Here is a 21,534-nt window from a genome sequence, read left to right as displayed (position 1 = left end):
TCCCAGACCCCTGGCTGGTTCATCTCAGAATCGCTAAGGCCAGCAGCTCCTTGGTCACGGTCCTGCTTAACCTCTCCATGGCACTGAATCCTCACGACCGCGCTGCACGCCTCACTCTCTCACGTTTCCCAGCCACCTTTGCGGAGGTCCTTTGCCTCTGCCCATCCCACAGGGGTCCTCTTCCCCATGCACATGACTTTCCCTGGCAGAGCGTGTTCACACCTATGGTTTCTACCCTGACCCATGTCCCCGTGAGTGAGTTAGTCCTGACTGTTCTCTAATCCAAGACCTCCCCCCACCCCCAACCCCGGGCTCCTCAGACCGCATCCACTTCCACTTATATTCGGTCCCTGGGAACTGCGACCAAAACTGAAATGACATCTCCTCATCCCTGGGCCCACCCCTCCTCTTGTCCTACTTCAGTTAATAGCCTCCTCTCTCTCCTGAGAAAGAAACGTGAGGGTCCTTCTCGAATCTTTATCTCTCTCCCTCCTCCTGTGAATCAGCCCCCAAGTCTCATAAAACCTGCCTTGTAAATACCTCTTAAATCAAAGTTTCCCTAAACGCAGCCCCCTTTCAGCCCTAAGCATCCCTGTGGCAACCTCGGCAGGTGCCTCCCAGTGGACTTCTGTTAACCATCTTTCTCCTCGCTGTACCTCCCAGTGGCTCTTGGAACCGATCTCTGGACTGCACTTCTGCTGGGCACAGAATGTTCAGGTTCCAGGACCCCACCCTCAGGCGGCTCCCTATCAGAGGGGGCATCCACACTTCTAAGCCCCAGAGGCAGACAGATGCTAGCTGAGAGGACAGACAGCCCATCCACTGGCTTCAGTCTCTGACCCACTCGAGCCAGGAGACAGACTGTAGGGCTCTAGGCTCACTGTCATCCTGTACCTCGAACAGAAAACAGGTCTCATCAGAATGAATGTAAGAGTGTCCTTGCTTTGAATGAAATGCCAAAGAAGGATAACTTAAGCTAATTATCGAGTCATGCCGGAAGCCAAATTATAGACATTGTCATGTAATAAACACCATTTCTCAAGAGAGTGGCTTGGAGACATCTGGGCAGCTGGAAGCCTGAGCTCATTATCTTACCCTCCAACCTGCTCTGTCTCCTCCTACATCCCACCCATGATGTGCGGGAAGCCTCAGCTTCCCCTCCTCCCCACAGCCAGCTGCCTCCAAGTGCTGCCGATTCTCCCTCAAATACCTGTCCATGCTTGTGGTCACTGCCTTCCATCAGACCTTCACCATCTCTTGCTGCAACCTTGGGCGAGTGATGGGTGACGCCTCCATTTCCCTCATCTGCAAAATAGGATTTTTGTTTCAAACAGAGCGGAAGGTTTCACTTTGATCAAGTATGCCAAACCCCGAGCACACAGTTGAGTTCAGGCTGAGCATTCAGGAAATGCTAGTTCTCCTTCCCTTCGTGCTTCCTCACCCCTTTCCCTTGCCAAGTCTGACCACATGATTTCCTTTGCTTAAAAGTGGTCCTTAATTCCCAATCCTACAGGATAAAATCCAAATTTCTTATCAAGGCAGTCACCCCTTTGAGTTCCTGCCCACAGTCCTCATCACTGTTCAGCCACACTGACCTACTTCATTCGTTTATTAAAAACGTGGTCATCCATGGGGCGCGTGGCCGACTCAGTTGTTAGAGCATGTTGACTCTTGACCTTGGGGTCCTGAGTTCGAGGCCTCTGTTGGGCATAGAGCTTACTTTAAAAAAGTAGATAAAAAAAAAAACCAAAACAAAACAGTCACTCCAAAGTATTATCCCACAGATTATTTGCTGGCCCTAAAGGAAGAACATGCAACTTCTCAATAAATAAATTGGCTCTCACCAATGGCACCTACCAGTCAGTGTTCCGTTACTAAGGCTGGAACTCAGGCATTGAGGACACAAGACGTCGTGCAATATGAGGGAAGCATTACCCACGAGGTGTTTTTGCTAGTCTAGTCAACCTGAATCTAATCAAGCCTGTAGATCTAATTTCCAGTTTTCAGGAAATACAGGATAAACAACACCACAAGGAAGCAATCAGAGAAATCTAGAAGGTGGGACATGATGTCTGTAATTTACTTAAAATACTTCAGCAATTCAACAACTCAATGGCATGGGGGAAAAAGTTATTCTAGATTTAAATGAGACTTAAGAGACATAACCAATTGCAATGTGTGGACCTTATTTAGATCCTGGTTGGAACCAACCAAATGCAGAAACATTCTGGGAGGACGCTTAGGGAAATTTGAATATGGGCTGGATGTTAGATGATATAAAGGAATTATGGTTAATTTTGTAAGGTGTGACCATAATATTATTAAGAGAACTTCCTATTTAGGGATGAACAGTCATGCAAACCCTAAATCACTTGAAAATACTTCAGCAAAAATGATAAACATGCAAAAATGTTAATAATTCTTTAAAAAAATTTTTAATATTTATTTTTGAGAGAGAGAGAGACAGAGACAGAGCTTGAGCGGAGGAGAAGCAGAGAGAGAGAAGGAGACACAGAATCCAAAGCAGGCTCCAGACTCTGAGTTGTCAGTACAGAGCCCAACACGGGGCTCGAACCCACAAACTGTGAGATCATGACCTGAGCCGAAGTCGGATGCTTAACCGACTGAGCCACCCAGGCGCCCCCGCAAAATGTTAATAATTCTTTATATAACTACCCATCTAGGTAATGGGTACATAGGGGTTTATTTAACTATTCTCTCCTGCTTTCTAGGTTGTCAGATGTGCATAATAAAAAAGATTTTTAGAACGTATTTGAGTGCCAACCACATGCCAATCACTGGGCTGAGGAAAAAATCTAATGTGCTTCTTGTCTACGTGAAACAGAGTGTGGTAGGAGAGAGGTGAATAATCAGTTAATCACACTAATAAACGGTGACAACGGATGAAAATGCCTTGAAGGAAGGTGCACAGGTTTCGAGGGGGGATAAAGTTGGAAGCTGACCTGGCCACCGTCCGGAGGAGTGGGGGGAGAAGTTTTCTCCAAGGAAGGAATGCTTCATCGAAGCTCTGAATAGGAGCAGGTGTTGGCCAGGTACAGGCGAAGGGAGGTGGGGGGAAAGTTTGCAGTTGGAAGGAACAGTATGTGCTAAGGGAGGGAGCGGAGGGAGCTCGTTGTTTAGGCACTAGAGGAGACCTGGGTGGCTGAAGGGAGAGAGGATGGCACAGGGGAGGTGGGAGGGGGAAGGGGAGGGAACCCATCCCCTCTGCCCAGGAGGACCTGTGGGTAGAGTTGTCAGTCTTAGGTAACCCTGCCTGTGAGCCGAATTAATGATTTCACTCTGCATCCGGAAAGCAATGGGAAGCCATTAAAAGGTTTTGGCGGGGGGGTGGAGGGGGAGACACAACCCGACTTGTGGCTTAGAAAGATGACTGGTAGCTATGTAGAGGGCATGGCAGGATGTGGGGGTACTGCCGGGGCGGGGGGAGTGGAGGTGGGCAGAAACAGACACGGCCACATGATTTGCAGGAGGTGTTAGCTTGGAGGGCACTTGGGTTTCTGGCTATGGAAACCTTCCGGGACAGGTTTCCCTGGAAGTGGCACACGGGGCAGAGGAGGCGGGTTGGTGCTGGTCTGGGACAGGCTGATTTTGCTGGGCTACCGAAATGCGTGAGGTAGAGGCTGGGCGGGCAGTGGCGTGTCTCGGTCAGAGCTGAGCGGAGAGGTGTCCGCGAAGCGCTCCCAGCTGGACGGATGCTAACTGTGCAGTGCGCACAGAAGGTCCAGAGAAAGAAGAGAGAAACTCCGGACAGAGCCTCGAGGACCCCCGACCCTTGGGCTGAGGAGGGGAGAATGAGCCTGCGCTCGCACCACAGCGGGGAGCAGCCAGCGAGGCAGGTGGACGCCCAGGAAAGCGGTGCCCAGGAGGTGAAGGACTCGACGGTTCCTAGAAAGAGGAAGTGGCCAGTCATGTGGGATGCTGTTGAGAGGTCAAGACAAGAGGGCTGACAAGAGCCTGCCAGTTTTGATGAGAAGGAGGCCACCGGGACCTCAGCAAGAGCTATTTCGGTGGCGGGTGGGGGTGGCAGCAGATGGAAGTGGGTTGAGGAGTAAGTGGGAAGTGAGAAAAGGAAGACAGTGTGTAGACAGCTCTTCGGGGAATTTGACTGTGAAGGGGAGGAGAGAGGGATGGAGACTAGAGCCTATGGGGTCAAGGGAAGATCTGGCTTTTTAATGGGAGGGACAGGCTGATGGAGTTGGCTGTGTGAGAGAGATGAGGGATGGCCCGGAGGGCGGATGTGGCGGGACCAACGCCAGGGCGCCCCCTCTACTTAACGGGAGGGAGATGCTGATGGCAAGCGCCTGTCTCTGTTCCTTGCTCGGCTGTCTCTGTTCCTTGCTCGTACTGTTTCCTCAGTTGGAATTCTTCTCTCGTGCTGCCTTTGGTATTCCCATTCATCCTTTAGAACCTAAGAGGGAGGTCCCCTTCTCTGAAAAGACTTCCCTTCTGTAGGGTTGCCCTGACTTTACTGTTCCAAGGACCATGGTCACCCCTCCATCGCACCTTCTCAAAGTAGCCCATAATGTCCACCTCGTCTGCCAGCTGCATCCCCATCACCTCTGAGTACCCAGAGCCTGGTCTGGGGCTTGCCGCAAGGAGGGGAGAACGCTCAGTGGCTGTGGGGTGAATAGATGAATGAACTCACTACAGACCTGCGGAGGAAATACAGCAGGAGGAGGGCAAGCCTGGAATAATTCCTAGGGAGATGTGGAGCAGGGGTGGGAAAAGGGAAGACACAGAAGGGGGAAAGGCTAGACTGTTGCTGAGAACATTGCCATTCATCAAGGGCTTCAATGGACCAGGCATTAAACTTATGGGTTTCTTGTTTACTCCTCACAGTGTCCCCAGGAAGAGTATTGTCTGCTGGTATATTCCCTGGCTTCCCCCAGTTTCCTAGACTGTAAGCTCTATGGGGTGGTGGCGGGGGGGGGGGTGGTCTGTCTTGCTCGCCACTGCGCCTCCAACGCTAGACGGGCACGCAGATAGGGTTGCCAGGTGAAACACAGGATGTTCAGTTAAGTCTGAATTACAGAGAAGCAAGCATTTTTCTAGTCTAAGTATGTTCCGCAATTTGTGCTACATTTGACAATCCTGTACACAGTAAATATTGGTGAGTAAACCTTGCTTGATTGAATGACACAATGGGGATACAATCAGTAAATTCCAGACCGTGGGAACTATAATTTAAAAAAAAAAATTTTTTTTTTAATTTTTGAGAGAGAGCACCAGCGGGGGAGGGGCAGAGAAAGAGGGGCACAGAAGATCCAAATTGGGCTCTGCTCTGACAGCAGTGAGTCTGATGTGGGGCTTGAACTCATGACCCTGAGATCAAGAGGCACAGGCTTTACCTACTGAGCCGGCCCTGCACCTCCAGACTATGGTGATTCTAGTATCAATAAATTGCAAGGAGAAAATAAAAAAGAGTTAAAGGAGGAATTTATGAATTAAAAGAGAGTTAAGAGACGTATCATCTACTTGAAATCCTTCTTTGGATCCTAATTCAAGTAAACCAAAGTGCAAAGAAAAAGATATTATAAGATAATGAGAAATTTGGACATTGGCTGGCTATGTGATGTTAAAGGATGACCATTAACTCTTCTTAGGTTTGATAAGAGTGTTGGGGTTATGTTTGTTTTGAATGAATCGTTATGTTGTGGAAATATGTATTGAAATATTTGGGAATGACATTGTATGATGTCTGGGATTTGCTCTCAGATAACATGGAATATGTTCTATACCTTAATTGTGGTGGTTACATTCATTCATGAAAACTATTTGAACTGTACATTTAACATGTACATTTATCGTATATGAGTCATACCTCAGTAAAGTTGGTTTTATTAAAAATTGGAGTAGGGGAGGAAGTGGGTGGGGGTAAGACTGAAACAAGATTGGCTATTGGCTGATAAGTGTTAAGGCTGGATGTGGGGTACACAGAGGTTTGTTATACTTTTCTGTTTACTTTTGCATGGGTTTGAAAATTTCCATAATAAAGCACTTTTTCAATGGCATGAAAGGAGATGCTATTTCTATTTTACAGATGAAGACACTAAAGCAGAGGTTAAGTAACTTGGTCCCGAATGACACAGCTGGTAAAATGATGAGTCGGGGATATGAACAGACCATCTGAGTCCAGAACTTAAGCTATTAATCATGGGTACAGATTTCCAGAGAGGGGAGATCCAAGTGTGCTTTTGGCTAGGGGGACGCAGCCCTGCTGGGTGGGAACAGAGTCTGACTTAGGGAATTCTGGAAGTAAGAAGGGCAAAAATGGTGGTGGCTACACTGCAGTGGGTCAAGAAATAGTTTCCCTCTTAGATTCATTGTCATGGGGGTAGACTTATGGTTAGGAGTGTGGTCTTGGGACCCAGCTGCCTGGGTTTGGGTCCTGGCTCTCACACCTGATAGCAGTGTAACCTTGAGAAAGTCACTTAAAATCTCCATCCCTGGGACCCTGGGTGGCTCAGTCGGTTAAGCGTCTGACTCTTGATTTTGGCTCAGGTCATGACCTCATGGTTTGTGAGTTTGAACCCTGCTTCAGGCTCTGCGCTGACAGCATGGAGCTTGCTTGGGACCCTCTTTCACCCTCTCTCTCTGCCCCTCTCCTGCTTGCTCTCTCTCTCTCTCTCAAAATAAATAAATAAACTTAAAAAAAACTTCTTTCCTTACTTACAACATGAATATTAACAGCAATATAAAATGGTGTAGCCAGTTTGGAAAACAGTTTGGCAGTTTCTTAAAAAGTTAATATAATTTGGGGCACCTGGGTGGCTCAGTCGGTTGAGCGACCGACTTCGGCTCAGGTCATGACCTCATGGTTTGTGGGTTTGAGCCCTGCGTCGGGCTCTGTGCTGACAGCTCAGAGCCTGGAGCCTGCTTCGGATTCTGTGTCTCCCTCTCTCTCTGCCCCTCCCCCACTCATGCTCTATCTCTCTCTGTCTCAGAAATAAATAAACATTAAGAAAAAAAATTTTTTTAAGTTAATATAATTTACCATATATTGTGGCAATCCCACTCTTAACACAAAAACATATGTCCACACGAAGACTTGTATGCCAATGTTCACAACAGTATTATTCATAATAACCGAGAAGTGGAAACAAACCAAATGTGATTGGTAAACAAAATGTGGTATGTCCTTACCATGGGATACTACTCAGCGATACAAAGGAACATACGTACTATGGCACGGATAAACCTCCAAAACATTACACTTTTGTGAAGAAGTCGGATGCAAAGACCGCATAGGGTGTGATTCCATCTCTATGAAATGTCCAGGAAAGGATCTATAGAGACAGAAAGTAGATTAGTCACTCAGGGCTGGGGGTGGGAATGGGGAGTTACTGCAAGTGGAGATGAGGGATTTCTTAGGAAATGTTCTAAAATTGGATTGTGGTGGTGGTTGTGTAACTCTATAAATTTAATAACAATCGCGGACTTGGATACTTAAAATGGGTTATGTATGGTGCGTAAAAATAAAAAATAGTGCCTATCTCATAGAATTGTTATGGGGATTACATAACCTAAAGTTCCTAGACAGAGAATGGAATGCAGTCAGTGCTGTAGAAGTTATTATTATTGGGCTGGACCTCTGGGGCCGTTCTCTGCTGTGCCTCCTTCCAGGGAAAGGGCCATTGGGCAGGTATTACTCCCAAATCCTTGAACAAAGGCCTTGGGATGAAATCCAGATGGGTCACGGAAGGGGAAGGGTCTCCCCAGCTCTCTTCCAGGTCTCCCAAGGCCCTTCCTATCTCTGGAGGTGTCAGGTGGAACCCAGCATCCAGCCCTTTCCCTCTTTTTCTGCCATGGGAAGGAGGGGCTCCTGAGAAGAGTGTTGCCTCCTTCTCTGGCTGGCTGAGGATGGGGTCAAGTGCCCTCTACCGTCGGCAATGGGAATTGTAACAGCTGGGCCAGCCCGCTCACATCGTGTTTCCACTCTCCTGACGGTTGTGAAGAAGCTACTGTTGTCCCCTTTTCACTGACAGGGACACCGGTACTCAGAGTTTCTAGGTGACCTGCCCAGGTGGCACAGCAGGCACCTCCCCCCCCCCCTCCCAGAAGTCCAAACCTTCTGAAAATGGACGCTTGATGACTCCAGGTCCTTTCAGCTGGAGAGTTAACTCACACTAACCTCTACTGTTTGTAAAGTTCTTCCATGCCCACAATGAGCTTTCCCATCCGGGCTGTATTCTGGGGTGCCTGATTCAAGGAAGGGGAAGAAGGAAAAGTGGAGGTGGAGGGAATTCCTTCTCCAGGGAAGTACTCCCAACAGTAATGATCCCCAATAAAGCCCCTAAACCCAGATCTGGAGCACCGAAGGCTTTTGGAGTAGGAGAAAGAGGAGGCCATTGTTCTGCATTGTTATGTAAGATGCATTCATTTATTCATACTGAAAAGTCTCTTGAGTCAACACTGCACTAGGCACAGGAATGCAAATACCAATGAGACTGTAGGGGATAAAAGGAGTTTCCCAGTTCAGTTTCCTGCAGGGGGGGCCCAAGCTCCCTTCCCAGGCATCTCAGTGGCAAAGAGGTTGGCGTACAGTCAGGTTGAAGCAGATGCCCTCTGCCCCACAAGCAAAATAAATATGTTACTGCTGTTTCAGGGTAAGAGTTCTCAACATTGTCCCCCGGAAGAGACAGCTGCGAAGATAATCATTCTTCCAGGAGTTTCCTCCTGTGTGTGTGGTGTGTGTGTGTGTGTGTGTGTGTGTGTGTGTGTGTGTGGTGCCCGGGGGGCGGGGGGGGGGATGAATGGCCGAGGGTGGGGAGGGGAGCTAAGGCTTTTGGAGCACTCAGGAACCCTGGAGTCTAGACCTGGAGGGACCCCAGGATCTCCCCTCACGACAACTGCCCTGAGGACTTCTTCAGAAGATGCTAGGGGGTGAGTGTTTGTAGCAATAGAACACCATACCCCCTAGTTCCTCAAACCCTGGCTCCTCAAGGCCTTTATCTGTGGTCTCTGCAGAAGGGAGATGGGGAAGGCAGACCTTCCTGATCTCTTTCCACTCAAATGTTATTTGATGACATGTAGAAAACCAATTCTTCTGTTGTCACTGCCAGAGGGGCCAGGATGCATCATTTGCAACCCTCCAAAACCCTCTCTTACCCTGGCCCCAGAATGAGATATTCTCTCTGTGACACCCTTCCCCACTTCCACATTGTTACTCTAAGCTATCATACCATTCTCTCTTTATGTTTCTGAGGATGGGAAGCAGCCATATTCTGATAACCTGATTTTTATCAAGAAATATTCCAGGGATTCATTCATTCACTTACAAATATTTATTGAGCACCTATCATGTCTGGGCACTGTTTTAAGCAGTGGGGATGCAGTGGTGATTAAGACAAACTTCTCATCAGCTCATTTCCAGACTAATGAGAAATAGACAATGAAGAATAAATACATTCACAGACTTTCATATAATAGTAAGCTGTACAGAAACTAAAGAAAGTTAAGGGGATGGAATGTGCTGTGGGGAGGTGGTCCTACATTTTCCGGGGGGGGGGGGAGGAATTAACTTTTTTTTTTTTTGCTTCACTCTTCTTGGGAGTGATAAGAATGAAGGTCTGGGTGTCCCCTCCTCTGGACTCCTCAGCCCGTTTTGACAGCTCAAGCTTCAGAGGGCAGAGTCTTGGTATTGGAGGGGGCCGCAGAGCCAGCCCCTCAGCGTTCAGTCAAGGGATCATTAGGAACGGCATTAGAGAAAGGGAAACAAACCTTTTTATCTTCTTCCGTGGGTATAGTAATATCTACCCCCCGCCCCTCTCTGAATTTACCTTTTCCTTTCCTCACCTTGCACATACCGAATTCCTAACTAGTTTTCAACACTTTCTGAGCCCAGCGTGTGCCAGGCACTGTCCTAGGGGACCAGAACAGAGGTAGGAAACATTCTCTGCCCGCCGTAGTCCTGCTGTCCAAAGCTTGTAAACAGCCATTGTCTAATTTCACCTTTTCCCTCAACACTGTTTTTGTGATTCATCTATGTTGATTCACGGAGCCCCAAGCGGGTAGATACGAATATTCCCATTTCGCAGATGCGAAAACCGTGACCGCTAAGGGAAAAACGAATAGCTTTGCGACGGCTAAATAGCGGGACGCCACCGGGCCACGTGCAGCGGCGCGTTTAGCCCCTCGCGATCCCACCCGCACACGCTCCTTCCTTCCCTCCCTCCCAGCCGCCGCCGCGCCGGGTCCACGTGTGTGTGTCTGTGTGCGGAATGGGGACGGGGGCGGTGCCGCCGGAGGGGTGGGGTCCGGGCTCACGTCACAGGCGGTGCCGTCCAATCAGCGGCGGGCTCGCGGCCCCGGCGCTGGTATTGGGGCAGCGAGGGGGCAGTTCTCTATAACGCGGTCTCCGGGAGCCAGCGGGGAAGAAAGAAGCCGAGCGGGCGGAAGGCGCCCTCCCCGCCGCCTGGGCCCGGGCACCGGGTGCCGGGCCCGGGGTCCTTCCCGCCTCCCGCGGCCGCCGGCCGCTTTGTTTCCCCAGCCTCTGCGCTCTGGGCTACTCAAGAGGGGCTCCCGCCGGGGCTGCGCGGGGAACGCGGCGGCGGCAGGAAGGGCGGCCGACCGGGCCGGGACTCGCAGGGACCCAGGAGTCCGGCCGCCGGGAGGGCCGCGTGACGAGATCGAGGAGGGAGCCAGAGCCCCGCGGCCCAGGGTTGCGGGCCGGGGGCGCCCGTGAGCAGAGACCTCCCCGTCGAGGGGGGGCGATGTTCCCCTCGCCCGTGGGCTCTTCGGGCAGCCAGGGCACACCGCCGCTGGGACCAGGGCCCCCGCAGTGGGCACCCCCCCGGGCGGTTCCATGGAGACTCTGTGCCCCGCTCCCCGCCTCGCAGTGCCGGCGTCCCCGCGAGGGTCGCCTTGCTCCCCGACACCCCGGAAGCCGCGTCGGGGGACACAGGAGTTCTCTCCACTGTGCCTGCGTGCCCTTGCCTTCTGCGCCCTTGCCAAACCTCGAGCGTCCTCTCTGGGCCTGGGGCCTGGGGAGTTGGCGCCGCGGGCCCCGGTGCTGGTGGGCCCTCGCGCCCCGCTGTGCACCGGCGGCTGGGCCCCGGATGGCCTGAAGCACCTCGCGGGACAAGCCGGGCGGTCCGGTGATCCGAACTCCCCGGCCGGTCAGGATGCAGAAGCCGCAGTGTGCTGGAGCCGTGGCGAGGAGGAAGAGGGCGGAGGCAGTTTCCCGCACTTCAGCTCCCGCTCCGGCGTACCTCCCGGCCGCTGCCCGGCGCCTCGGCGCCCTCGGGAATCTCCGACCAGCTCCGCCTCGGCTCCGCCTCGGCCAGCCTCGGGTCTCGACTCCCAGCCTGGCCCCGCCGCCAGCCCCCATCAGGAGCCCAGTTCCCGGCCTCCGCCGCCACCTGCGGGCCTCTCTACCGAGTCCGCGGGTCCCGGGGCTGCGCCGGAGCCGCCCGCACCGGGACAGACGGCCGCAGGCGATGGAAACCCCCCGCAGGCCGCCCCCGAGGCACCAGCCGCTAGCCCCTCGACGGCCAGCGGAGCTTCGGCCGCGCCCGGCGATCTCCGCCAGGAACATTTCGATCGTCTGATCCGCCGGTCGAAACTTTGGTGTTACGCGAAGGGCTTCGCCCTCGACACTCCGAGTTTGCGCCGGGGGCCCGAGCGGCCGCCAGCAAAAGGGGCCGCCCGGGGAGCCGCCAAGAAACGCCGGCGACCGCCACCCCCCCATCGCAGCACGCAGCCCCGCCGCCCTGCACCGACGCTCCCCACGACGAGCACCTTCAGCCTTCTCGACTCCTTCCCCTGCCCCCCGGCCCTGGTGGTAGGGGAGGACGGAGACTTAGGGCCCGCATCCTCGCTTCGCCTCCAGGGAGACTCTAAGCCCCCGCCTGCCCACCCACTGTGGAGGTGGCAGATAGGGGGTCCTGCTGTCCCTGAGCCCCCAGGCCTTAAATTCTGGGGGATCAACTTGGAGGAACTCTGAGCAGAGACCTCTCCTACCAATGGGGAAAAGTTGGGGCCACGGCCAAACTTTGGGCTCGAGGACGGGGCCTCGTGTCTCGCATTTGCCTGTTCCCTTTACGTTTTAAGGGCTGCGGTCAGAGGGACCTCAAATGACAGTGATCTTCAAGCACCTAGCTGTTTGGGGTGACACCCCCTCCCCCTCATCCTTTGGAGTCGAACCAAGGGCTGGAGTCAGGAGAAGGCTTAACGGAAAAAGGCTTAATGACATAGATTCCAATCCCTCCCCTCTTCCATCTCGGATCTCTGGGGGCAGGGCCTTCACCCCAGGGGGAGCAAAGGAGGCTACCGCTCAAAGACCAGGAAAAAAAAAAAGAGGGAGAGAGACCTTGGTGATGGACAAACCGGTTGTTTCTGTGGGCGAGCCTGGGGATGAGGGGGCTGTGGTGGGGGTGGGGAGGTGATTGGCAGCTCCCTGGGGGCATCCCCCACCCCCACCATCCAGGCCTTTAACCCTTCACTCCCCTCAGGCATTCCCCCCCGCGCTCCCAGCATCACTGGAACCTTCCTAGAGGGGGCAGCTCCGGCAAGGGGAAGATCACCCCCTCCCTGTTCTTTTCCTAAGCCCTCTCCCCGCCCTCCCTCCCCCCAAGGCAGGTGACTTCTAATTGGCGAGATCTTCAGTCTCAGCCACCAACCTTTCCCTTTTGTCCAGTTTTGGAGTTTCTTCAATTTTTCCTGTTTGTTTTCAGTTTGTAAGGTCTGATGGGTGAAAGAGGACCTTCTCCCTGGATCCATCAACCCCCTCCCCCAGTTTGCTTCTCCAATTAGGAGGGGACCTCCTCCCCCTCCAAAAGCACAGACTTTGCCTGGGGAAAGGGCCAGAGACTGTCCCAGGGAAAGTAATGGAAGGTGGAAGAAATCAATAAAATCAGACCAAACCAGTTGCCTTTCGAGGTCCTCTCCACCGATTTATGGATGGGAGGGGATGGAGGTAGAGGGCAGGCCTGGGTCCATTTTCGGACACCCAAACTCAGCCCCCTCAAAGGCTAGAGATGAGAGAGCAGCTCTTTGTAGAAGGGTAAGTTAAAGCGCTCTTGACCTAACCTCAAGGGTCTGGCCAGGCTTGAAGGGGCAAAGTTTGGGTTTGAATGGGAACTGGGCTGAGCCATCATCAGCTTCCTCCCCTAACTTCAGGCATTTCAGGAGTTGTCAGGGACCTGATGGATCCGATGGGGGCAGGGCCAGGGGATTAGTTTTGAGGTCAGAGGTTCTGTTTTCCAGGGGGGAGGGGAGAGGTAGGCCTGGACCACGCCCCGCCCCGGTGGCTGGGACGACCCCCTAGAGCCAGAGAGGGGGGTGAAATCGCTTTCTCCTCTGCCCAGGTGAGGTCGGGGAGGCGAGCTCTTAGGGAGACTCCCCAAGTTTGGGTGTGATGGGAACCTGGGGGTGGTGGATCTGCCCGACAAGTGAGGAACCCAGTGACCCTTCTGCCCACACCAGTGAAGAGCCACCCCTTTCCCCCCAAAACGGGGGCGAGGGAGGAACAGTTCCCACATACGATACTGGGGAAGGACTTGTCTCCTTTTCTGTGAAAATGCTTTGTAAAAAGTTGTTATTGTTTGCATAGAGCAGATTCTTGAGAAAAACTGTTTTGGGCCACAAAAGTTTTGTTTGTTTTAAAAGCTGTCTCTTCATTTTTTCTCCCCCCCCCCCCATGGGGGTGAGGGTGGGGGTGGGGTGGGTGGGCGTGGGTTGGGCTTTGCTCTCTTTCTCCTCAACATCTGGCCTTTATGAACCCTGCTGACCTCCCCTCCCCCCTCCAGCTGTGTTGTGGGGAGGTGGGGGGAGGGCGGGGAGAGTGCCTTCCACTCCTGGGCTACAGGGGTATCCGTCTTATTTTGCCCCCCCCCCTCGAGAATGGGGAGGGAAGCCGTGAGGAGTGGGGAAAGAGTCGCTGTGAAGAGGGGGTCATGTGTGCAAAGAGAAACCCAGAAAGGCAGACCCCCCCCCCCGTTTTAAAAAAGCTCTCTGCTTTTAGTAATTGTGGTCCTGGTCAGCTTTGACCCCTTTCAACCAGCCTGGGCAGGAGGGTGTGAGCTCTGGGCCAAGAGTCCTTTTCGGACTCCACTTCCCTGAGCAGTGGCATGTGATGCAGTTAATTTGTCTTCCCTCCTCCCTCCTCAAATGAAAGCATCAAACATTAAACGTTAGCCTGGAAGGAGTCCGGGGCGGTGAGTTGAAAAACACACCTTTTGGCCAGACCTGGAACTCCCCTCGCTTGCCGAATGGTTTAATTTGGAGAAACTCAGGGCTAGAAGCCTCTCTAGAAGCTTTCTAGTCATTTTGCAGAATAGAGAACTGCATTCGTTTCCTGTGGCTGCTGTAACAAATTACCACAAACGTGGTGCCTTCAAACAACAGAAATCTTTTTCCCTTCTAGTTCTGGAGGCCAGAAGTCCGAAATTAAGGTGTTGGTAGGGCCGCGCGCTCTCCGAAGGCTCTAGGGGAGAACCCCTTCCCTGCCTCTTCCGGCTCCTGGAGGCCCCACTATGTTCGCCACGGACCGTCTGCACGTGGCCCTCCCCTCTTCTGTCTCTTATAAGGACACTTACTGGGTCCCGGGCCCACCCGGATAATCCGGCATGACTTCATCTTGACAATGTTCATTTAGCTACATCTGCAAAGACCCTGGTTCCAAATAAGGCCGCATTCACAGGTTCCAGAGGGAGGGGAGTTAGGACACAGACCTTTTTGGGTGCCACCATTCAGCCCACTGCAGAAACCGAGTCCCTGTAAGGAGAAACTTGCCCAGACTTTCTGGGGGAAGGAAGCCTGTGCTGCAGTGTGTGTGTGGGGGTGGGGTGGGTGGTGGTTCTGGGGTACTGCCCCTCTGGATGGGGGGAGGGGGCTGCACATCTCCCTGAATTGGAGCAGCTTGGGGAAAGGGTAAAGTTGGACCCCTTACTTTTTCCAGACTGCTCTCATGGGTGCTAGGACTCCCCCTCCCCCAACACTCATTGAGCCGGGAGGGGAGCTCAGTCTCCCCAAGAGGGTCCCGGGAGGCTCTCCCTTCCGTGTTTCCTCAGTCTCCGGAGCCTCCGCCGCCCCAGCCCCTGCTCCCAGGTTGTCGGTGTGGGTGTGCGTCCTTTCTTCTACCTCTCCCTATCCAGGCTTCGCATCCTCTGTGGCTCAGCCAGTGATCACGGCGTGTTTGGCGGGATCAAGGGTCTTAGCTTCTGCCTGGATCTCTCTTACTGGGTTTTCTCTTTTCCTTTAGTTTCAGAGGGTCTCTCTCCGTGGGTCCCTATCTCTCCACAGCTCTGGGGCCAGTTGTCTGCCCCATCGTCAGGACCAACTGCACGCCCCCGAGAGAAAGTGAGTACCTCCTTAAATCTTATTCCCAAGGCGCCTCGCCTGCCTCACCCTAGTCCAGCCTGTTCACCAACACCTCCCTCCTCCTGGGAGCCGCCCACGCACCCTCTGCTTCTTGCCTCTTAAATCTTTGCGACTTGACTCCTCCCTGAAATGGCTTTTTCCAGGGTCACTCATGACATCCCACCCCCAAACACAAGTCCAGTAGTCGCCTCCCGGCCATCCTGACCCCTGTATCTCTCCGTGACCCTGCTGGATGCTCACCGGTGCTCTGCTTCTCTCCTGTAAGAAGTCCCTCCTCCATTTTCTGTGCTTCCTCTTCCTCTGACCTCAGGAAGCTTTAACACACAGGGAGACCAGTGATGTCCAGGTGGCGTCTACTCTCCGCCCCCAAGGCTCCCCACGATTCCCTTTGTGTCTCTCTCTGAAGTCTTCATCCTGCACTTGCATGGGTAAGTGAGTCAAAATTACTGTCCCCGCCTCCTCTCCCTCCAGCTCTACCCCTCTCCTGAGCTTTGGTCTCCTATCTCTGAGTGGCTACTGTCAACTCATACTTTCCCTATTGAGAACCAAGGTTCTTGTCATCGTCCCCTGCCCACCTTAGTCCCCGCCCCCTCCCCCATCAAGCCCACGTTCTGGTTAGAGCTCTGCCTTTCTTCCCTAGACTCAGCCCCTTGAATTCTCACCCGCCGCCTCTCATTTGACTCACTGCTGTCTATTTCCAAACCTCTGTCTCCTTCTGGCCTCTCGAGTAGCTCTTTGTATCCTCTCCAGGAGGGTGCAGCGCCCACAATGTCTAGCCTGGACCATTGCAGTAGCCACCTAACTAGTTTCTGTATCTCTGGTTTTCCTCTGATCCCCTCTGATCCCATTACTTTCGAACTCAGCAGGTCCCCTGATTTTATTAAATGCAACCCCCTCGGCCTATCATTTGGGGCCTTCTATGATTCGACCCTAACTCGCGTGGCTCTGTTTCCTCACTTTATACACCACGTGGTCCATCACATTGGATCGCCTTTCCTTCCCCAGCCACCCTCCCTTTTCTCTACCTTCATTCTCCAAGGCCCATGTGAAATGCCGTCTCTCCCCCAAAGTCTTCTCTGATTCCCCCAGTTGAATGTCATCCGTGGCACTTTCAGACCCTCTTCACTCTTTTCTGTCTGGGGCAGGAACGGTGGAGTGGGGTGGGAGGATGTGGGCTTTTGGAGCCAAGCACTCCCGGTCCCCCTTTCCAAGGAGAACCTGGGAAGCTAAGTCAGGCCCCTGGGAGGAATCCCCTTTCTGACCTAAGCTTTCATTTCATTGCTTTGGCCTTAACTGAGTGTTATGAATGCTAAGTGGCCCCTTCAAAGTCACTCCTGTAATTGTAGAAACTTCCCAGGAAGACACGAGTGTGCCAACGCCCCCTACCTAGTGTGTTTATATTTTTTTTAATTAAAGGTAAAAAAAATTGAGGTTATTGATGACAAGGTTATGATTGTGATTTTTTTTCTTCATCTTTCTACAGTCATCTTGTTTCTCTGGCTTCATCTGTGTCCTGTACACAGCAGGCACTTAATCAATACTTGTCCAATGTAGAGTGTACATTTTAAAAAGGCTTATTTATATTTAAAGGGCTGGACTGCAGCTTGGGGAGTGGCACTTGGCCAGGATGCAGTTCCAGAGGCTTCCACTAGATGCTGCTGTCTGCTAGCACCAGAGGCTGGAGAGGGTGGGTGGGGAAGGCGGTGAGTCTTCTAAGCTACTGAACACCTCCCGGGGCTGGGGCTTGGTGAAAGGGATGTGTAGGACAAGATCTCTGCATTCGAGGAACTTCGGTGCTTTGCAGGTGTCCTTGCTTTCATAACAATCGATGGGTATTCTTATCTCTGTTAAATAGCTGAGGAAATGGAGGCTCAGAGAGGTTAATCGATTTGCCTGAGGTCACACAGCCAGTGGAAGAGCAGTTTAATTCTGGGCCCCCTGACTGGGTTTTCCCCTAATAGCGGGCGTCATAGCAAACACTTACATGGCACTTGCTTGGAAGCAGGTGCTGTTCTCAGTGCTTTATGCTTGGTTACTCATCTAATCCTCAAGACGGTAGGAGGTAGGTACTATCAGTATCCCCATTTGGCAGTTGAGGAAACTGAGCTACAGAGAGGTCAGGCCTCTCTGAATTGTGCTGATGGAGTTTGTGCCCGTAATGACCACACTGCTGCCATGTTTTACTACCCCAGCAGCGACCAGTTACAGACCAGAGGTAGCCTCCCGCCAATATCTGGGGGTCACAGAACTCTGTGCCAGAGACACAAAGACACAGAACCTGACCCTGAGGGGCCTTAAGCTGCATGGAAAAAGCAGGACATGCAGCCTCCTCCTTAGGGTGTGGGCTCTCCACAGACATGCTGGGCTACTCTAGCTGAGTGGTTTACCCTTTCTGGGCATGGGGAGAGGGATGTGTGATATCACCATCTAAAACCAGAGGACTCTGTAGCAAAAAGTGACTCTCAGACACCAGAGGTTTTTGTTATCCGTGATAATCAATTGCAAAATTATAGCACTTAAAAAAAAAAGAGAGATGGGGGTGCGTTAGCATCCGACTCTTGATTTCAGCGCAGGTCATGATCTCCCGGTTCATGGGTTCGAACCCCGCGTCAGGCTCTGTGCTGACAGCTCGGAGCTTGGAGCCTGCTTTGGATTCTGTGTCTCCCTCTCTCTCCACCCTTCCCCTCATTGCGCTCTGTCTCACTCTAAGAAAAATAAGTATTAAAAAAAATTTTTTTTAAATAAACATAAAAAGAGAGTCTTTATCTTTTAAAAAACACAGGTAAAGTTATCTACTTTAAAATGCGCAAAAGGCCTGTTTGATTAACATTTACACGTGCACATACCTGTGTGATCACTACCCGTTTCTAGTCTAGCCCTCTGAGTAGCTCCCTCAGACTTAGTCCCAGTCAGTCCCCTGACCTGGACATAGCCACCTTGCTGGCCTCTGTCGCTGCAGATTCACTTTAACTGTTTTTAACCTTCATAGAATTGAAAGGTACTTTTTTGGTCCTGGCTTCTGTTCAGCCTTATACAATGGTATTCATCTTATTGTTTCATGTGGTAGTTGTTTATTCTTTTCATTGCCATGTAGATTTCTATGGGATGAATATTCCACAATTTGTATATTCTGCTCATGGATTTTGGGTCATATCCAGTTTTTAGCTTTGTATATAAAGCTGTGTGGCCCGATTTTAAAGACACTGGGAGGGGCAGCGAAGAAGTGAAGGGCGCTAACATTTACTCAAGCATTAATTGGACAATGGGTTACGGGCTGGAGATGAGAAATGGCTAAAACCTTGTATTTCACTCCCAGCTTAGTAAGGGAGAGAGAAGAATGAGCAAACAGTCCCAGTACTACATGACAAGATTGAGATCAGTGAGGCCGGGGGCACAATGGAACATGTAGGAGGCCTGGGGGATCAGGGAGGACTTCCCAGGGGAGGAGATATCTGAGTTGTGTCTCAAACATACGTAGGAATTCATGAAGTGAAGAGGTCCAGGGAGGCACTGAAGTCAGAGCACGAAGTGAATGGGAGCTTGAGTGAATGGGACTCTTTTTTAAAAAATATTTATTTATTCATTGAGAGAAAGAGAAAAATATTCATTCATTTATTTATTCATTGAAAAAATATTTATTCATTCAAAGAGAGAGAGAGAGAGAGACTGCATATGCATGCATGAGCGGTGGAGGGGCAGAGAGAGAGGGAGAGAGAGAGACTTCCAAGCAGGCTCCACGCTGTCAGCGCAGAGCCAGACACAGGGCTCGAACCCATGAACCAAGAGATCATGATCTGAGCCGAAATCAAGAGCCGGACACAACTGACCGAGCCACCTAGGCCCCCTTGAATGGGACTCAGACAGATCCTACTGCCCAGAACACAGGATACATGTGACAAGAGATGAGGTAGACAGAGGTCAGATCACAAAAGATCTTGTGTATCAGGGTAAGGAGTTTATTCTGAAGGCAACAAGGAGCCTCTGAAGAGTAGTCCAATCAGATTGTGGCGATCATAAATTTTCCTTTACTTATTTTTTGTTCGACAAATATTAACCGAGCCCCTACTATGCGCAGGGCATTGAACCAAGCATTGAGTGACACCATGAGCAAAATAGGCAGGGTCCTGGCTTTCTGGAGCTTGCGGGCTGGGGGGCAGACAGATCGTAGTCAATAATCACACAGCTGAGACAAGCACTGTGAAAGAGGTGTGCCAGGGGCCAGAGGCTATGCCCGGGGGTGGGGGGGGGGTTGCCCTCATCAGGGAGAGCAGTGCCTTTGGGGAAGCAATCTTCGTGATTAGCTCAGAAAGATGACTAGGAGTTCATGACAGAGAGAGGGGTGGTGGGGAGAGTGTTCCAGGCAGGAGGGACAGCTGGATAATGGTCCTGGGGCTGGGGGCATTAGGTGCATCAAAGAACTGAGTGTGGCCGGAGCCTAGAGTAGGGGGAGAGGCTGCACCGGGGCAGGGCCAGGTCTTGCAGGGCCCTGTGGGCCGAGGTAAGGATTTTGGCTTACCAGAATTGGTTCTCAGAGCACTGGGGAGCCAGAGATGGCCAAGCGGGGCTGTGACAATCAGATTTGCTTCGGGGCTCAGGGAAAGACCGAAAAGGGAGAAGAGAAGAGGGCTAGGGCCTTGACGCATGCCCACGTTTCGCCGGAGGATGGTGCGAAGTATTGGGGGGCGGGTGGAGGCAGGGAGACCAGCTTGGAAGCTGTGAGAAGGGTGGAGGAGTCAGCAGGGAGAAGGAGAACAGAGTCCTCATCGGAGAGGCCTTTATACAATAGAAATACCAGCATTGGTGACGGATGGAGAAGAGGAGTCTGGGAGTCTGGCTGCGATCCCAGATTTGGGCCCATGGTGCCCTGGTGGGCCTGCTGCTCAAGAGAGAAATCTGGACTAGAGATAGAAATGTTTGGAGTCGTTTGCATATGACTGGGCAAGAGTGACCAGGTAATGTGTGTCAACTGAAGAGAGATCCAAGAAGAGAACGGTGCGGGACATTAATGAAGGTGAGAAGGACAGCTAGGAGGTAGGACGGAGGACAAGGAGGCTGTGGTGACCCCTGTTGGTTGGCCACCAGAATCTGTGCTCCCATGGCTGCCCAGCTGACTCGCCTCCCAGCCTCCCTTGCGGTCAGGTGTGGTCATGTGATTTCGCTCCCGTCAATGGGGTGCCAGGGGGAGGTAGTGTGGGCGCTTTAAGACCCTAGATATACCTTTTCTTTCTTTTTTTTTTAATGTTTACTTATTTTGAAAGAGAGAGATAGAGAGCGAGTAGGGGAGGGGCGGGGGCGGGGGGGGGGAGACAGAGAATCTCAAGCAGTCTCTGCCCTGCCAGCGCAGAGCCCAACGCGGGGCTCGAACTCACAAACTGTGAGTTCCGTGACCTGAGCCGAAATCAAGAGCCACCCAGGCGCCCCTAGATATCCCTTTTCTACACTCCTTTTCCCTTTCCTGCGCTGGAGCCCAGCATGGTGGCCACCCAGCTCCAGTCTTGAGTCACCAGTAATGCCCTAGGGGGCAGTGCAGCAACACCACAGAAAGAACCTGGGTCTCCGAATGCCTGCCCAGTGGGTCCCCACTGCCCTGGAATGTTCGCTCTGAATGTGTGAAGAAAGCTTTACATTTTTAAGCCACTGTCTTTTTTGGATTCTTTGTTATAGGAGTTTAGCTTGACTAATACAACTCAGCCTAACTCAGCTAATACAATTTAGCATAACCCAACTAATGCCATTGATTAGCCTAATAAAAAATTAGTAGCCTAGCACCATATAAAATTAAAATGCAATATAATAACACACTAGCCCACATAATACACTATAACTTATCCTAACTAATACGAGAGCCAAGGGAGGACAGTATATCAAGAAAGAGAAAGAGGAGGACAGTGTCGAATGTTGCACAAAGATCAGATAAAATAAGGAATGAAGACCGTCTACTGGCCTTGGCAACAAGGAGGTAGGTCACTGGTGACTCTAGCGAGCCCTTCCAGGGGGTGCGCTGGGTGAAATGGGAGGTAAGGAAGTAGAGACAGCAGGTGCCGCCATCTCTTTGAGGAACGTAGATGTGAAGGAAAGAGATAGAGAAGGATCTGGAAGGAGACCCGGAGAAGGCAGGTTATGGTGGAGCTGGGGGACATAGGGAGGTTGGAGACACTGGGAAAAGGATGAGTGAGGGAGGCCTCCGTGGAG

The 21,534-nt window shown here is 52.0% G+C and overlaps 1 protein-coding gene and 1 long non-coding RNA gene across 2 annotated transcripts; one reads left to right on the top strand and one right to left on the bottom strand.

Moving 5' to 3' along the window:
* Positions 1-1,027: 1,027 nt before the first annotated feature.
* LOC122233529 lies at positions 1,028-10,098 on the bottom strand. The gene is made up of 3 exons (XR_006211108.1): positions 9,817-10,098; positions 7,204-7,307; positions 1,028-1,305 (listed from the first exon to the last, which is right to left on the bottom strand). It is a non-coding gene; the product is annotated as an uncharacterized LOC122233529 (long non-coding RNA).
* A 274-nt stretch (positions 10,099-10,372) lies between these two features.
* LOC122233745 (elongin BC and polycomb repressive complex 2 associated protein) lies at positions 10,373-12,892 on the top strand. Its single transcript, XM_042967599.1, has one exon. It carries the CDS (start codon positions 10,826-10,828, stop codon positions 11,963-11,965), a length of 1,140 nt encoding a protein of 379 aa, XP_042823533.1. The 5' UTR covers positions 10,373-10,825; the 3' UTR covers positions 11,966-12,892.
* The last annotated feature ends 8,642 nt before the right edge of the window (positions 12,893-21,534 follow it).

This window comes from Panthera tigris, chromosome E1 (genome assembly GCF_018350195.1).
Source record: "Panthera tigris isolate Pti1 chromosome E1, P.tigris_Pti1_mat1.1, whole genome shotgun sequence".
Classification (NCBI taxonomy): Eukaryota; Metazoa; Chordata; class Mammalia; order Carnivora; family Felidae; genus Panthera; species Panthera tigris.
This window is presented reverse-complemented; position numbering and strand designations above follow the sequence as displayed.

Excerpts from the sequence above, each read along its gene's own strand:
- LOC122233745 (XM_042967599.1), top strand. The coding sequence starts at position 10,826 with ATGGAGACTCTGTGCCCCGCTCCCCGCCTCGCAGTGCCGGCGTCCCCG.